The sequence below is a fragment of the Eimeria mitis genome, genomic scaffold (genome assembly GCF_000499745.2).
Source record: "Eimeria mitis Houghton genomic scaffold, Emh_scaff2805, whole genome shotgun sequence".
Lineage (NCBI taxonomy): Eukaryota > Apicomplexa > Conoidasida > Eucoccidiorida > Eimeriidae > Eimeria > Eimeria mitis.
Genome location: NW_013571144.1, coordinates 6,955 through 7,464, shown reverse-complemented (window position 1 = coordinate 7,464; position 510 = coordinate 6,955). Strand labels below are relative to the sequence as shown.

The 510-nt window shown below is 62.7% G+C and overlaps 1 protein-coding gene across 1 annotated transcript in view; it reads left to right on the top strand.

Moving 5' to 3' along the window:
* Positions 1-510, top strand: part of EMH_0058960 (uncharacterized protein) — a gene marked incomplete at both ends in the record, with an annotated part of 1,397 nt that overhangs the window by 356 nt on the left and 531 nt on the right. The window contains one exon of the mRNA XM_013497625.1: positions 43-510. Coding sequence (XP_013353079.1) covers positions 43-510 — 468 coding nt within the window. The remainder of the gene's footprint in view (positions 1-42) is intronic.

The window sequence follows — 510 nt, the reverse complement described above, 5'->3', positions numbered from 1 at the left end:
GGAGACAGACATACACCCCACATGCGTTTGTTTGTCTTGCAGGCCAAAACGGAAGCAGCAGCAGCAGCAGCAGGAGGACAAACAGCAGCAGCAGGAGGAGCAGCAGCAGCAACAGCAGCAGCAGCACCAGCAGTATCAGACACGTCGACGAGCAGCAGCAGCAAAAACCAATCCCGTCCTGCTGCTGCTCCAGCTGCTGCTGCAGCTGCACCAGCAGCAGCTTCTGCTGCACCTGCTGCAGCAGCGGGTGCACCGACAAGCGCTGCTGCTCCTGCTGGAGCTGCTGCTGCTCCTGCTGCTGCTGCTGCTGCAGCACCCGTGCGACGCAGTCCCCTCGGCCCTGAAGCAGTCTCCCTGATGAAGGCGAGGATGGCGGGCCATGCAGGAGCAGCAGCGCCGCAGCAGGCCCCCAGCAGCAGCAGCAGCAGCAGCAGCAATACCAACAGCAAAAGCGGACGCAGTAGTAGCAGCAGCAGACCCAGCAGCGGCAGCAGCAAACCTAGCAGCAGC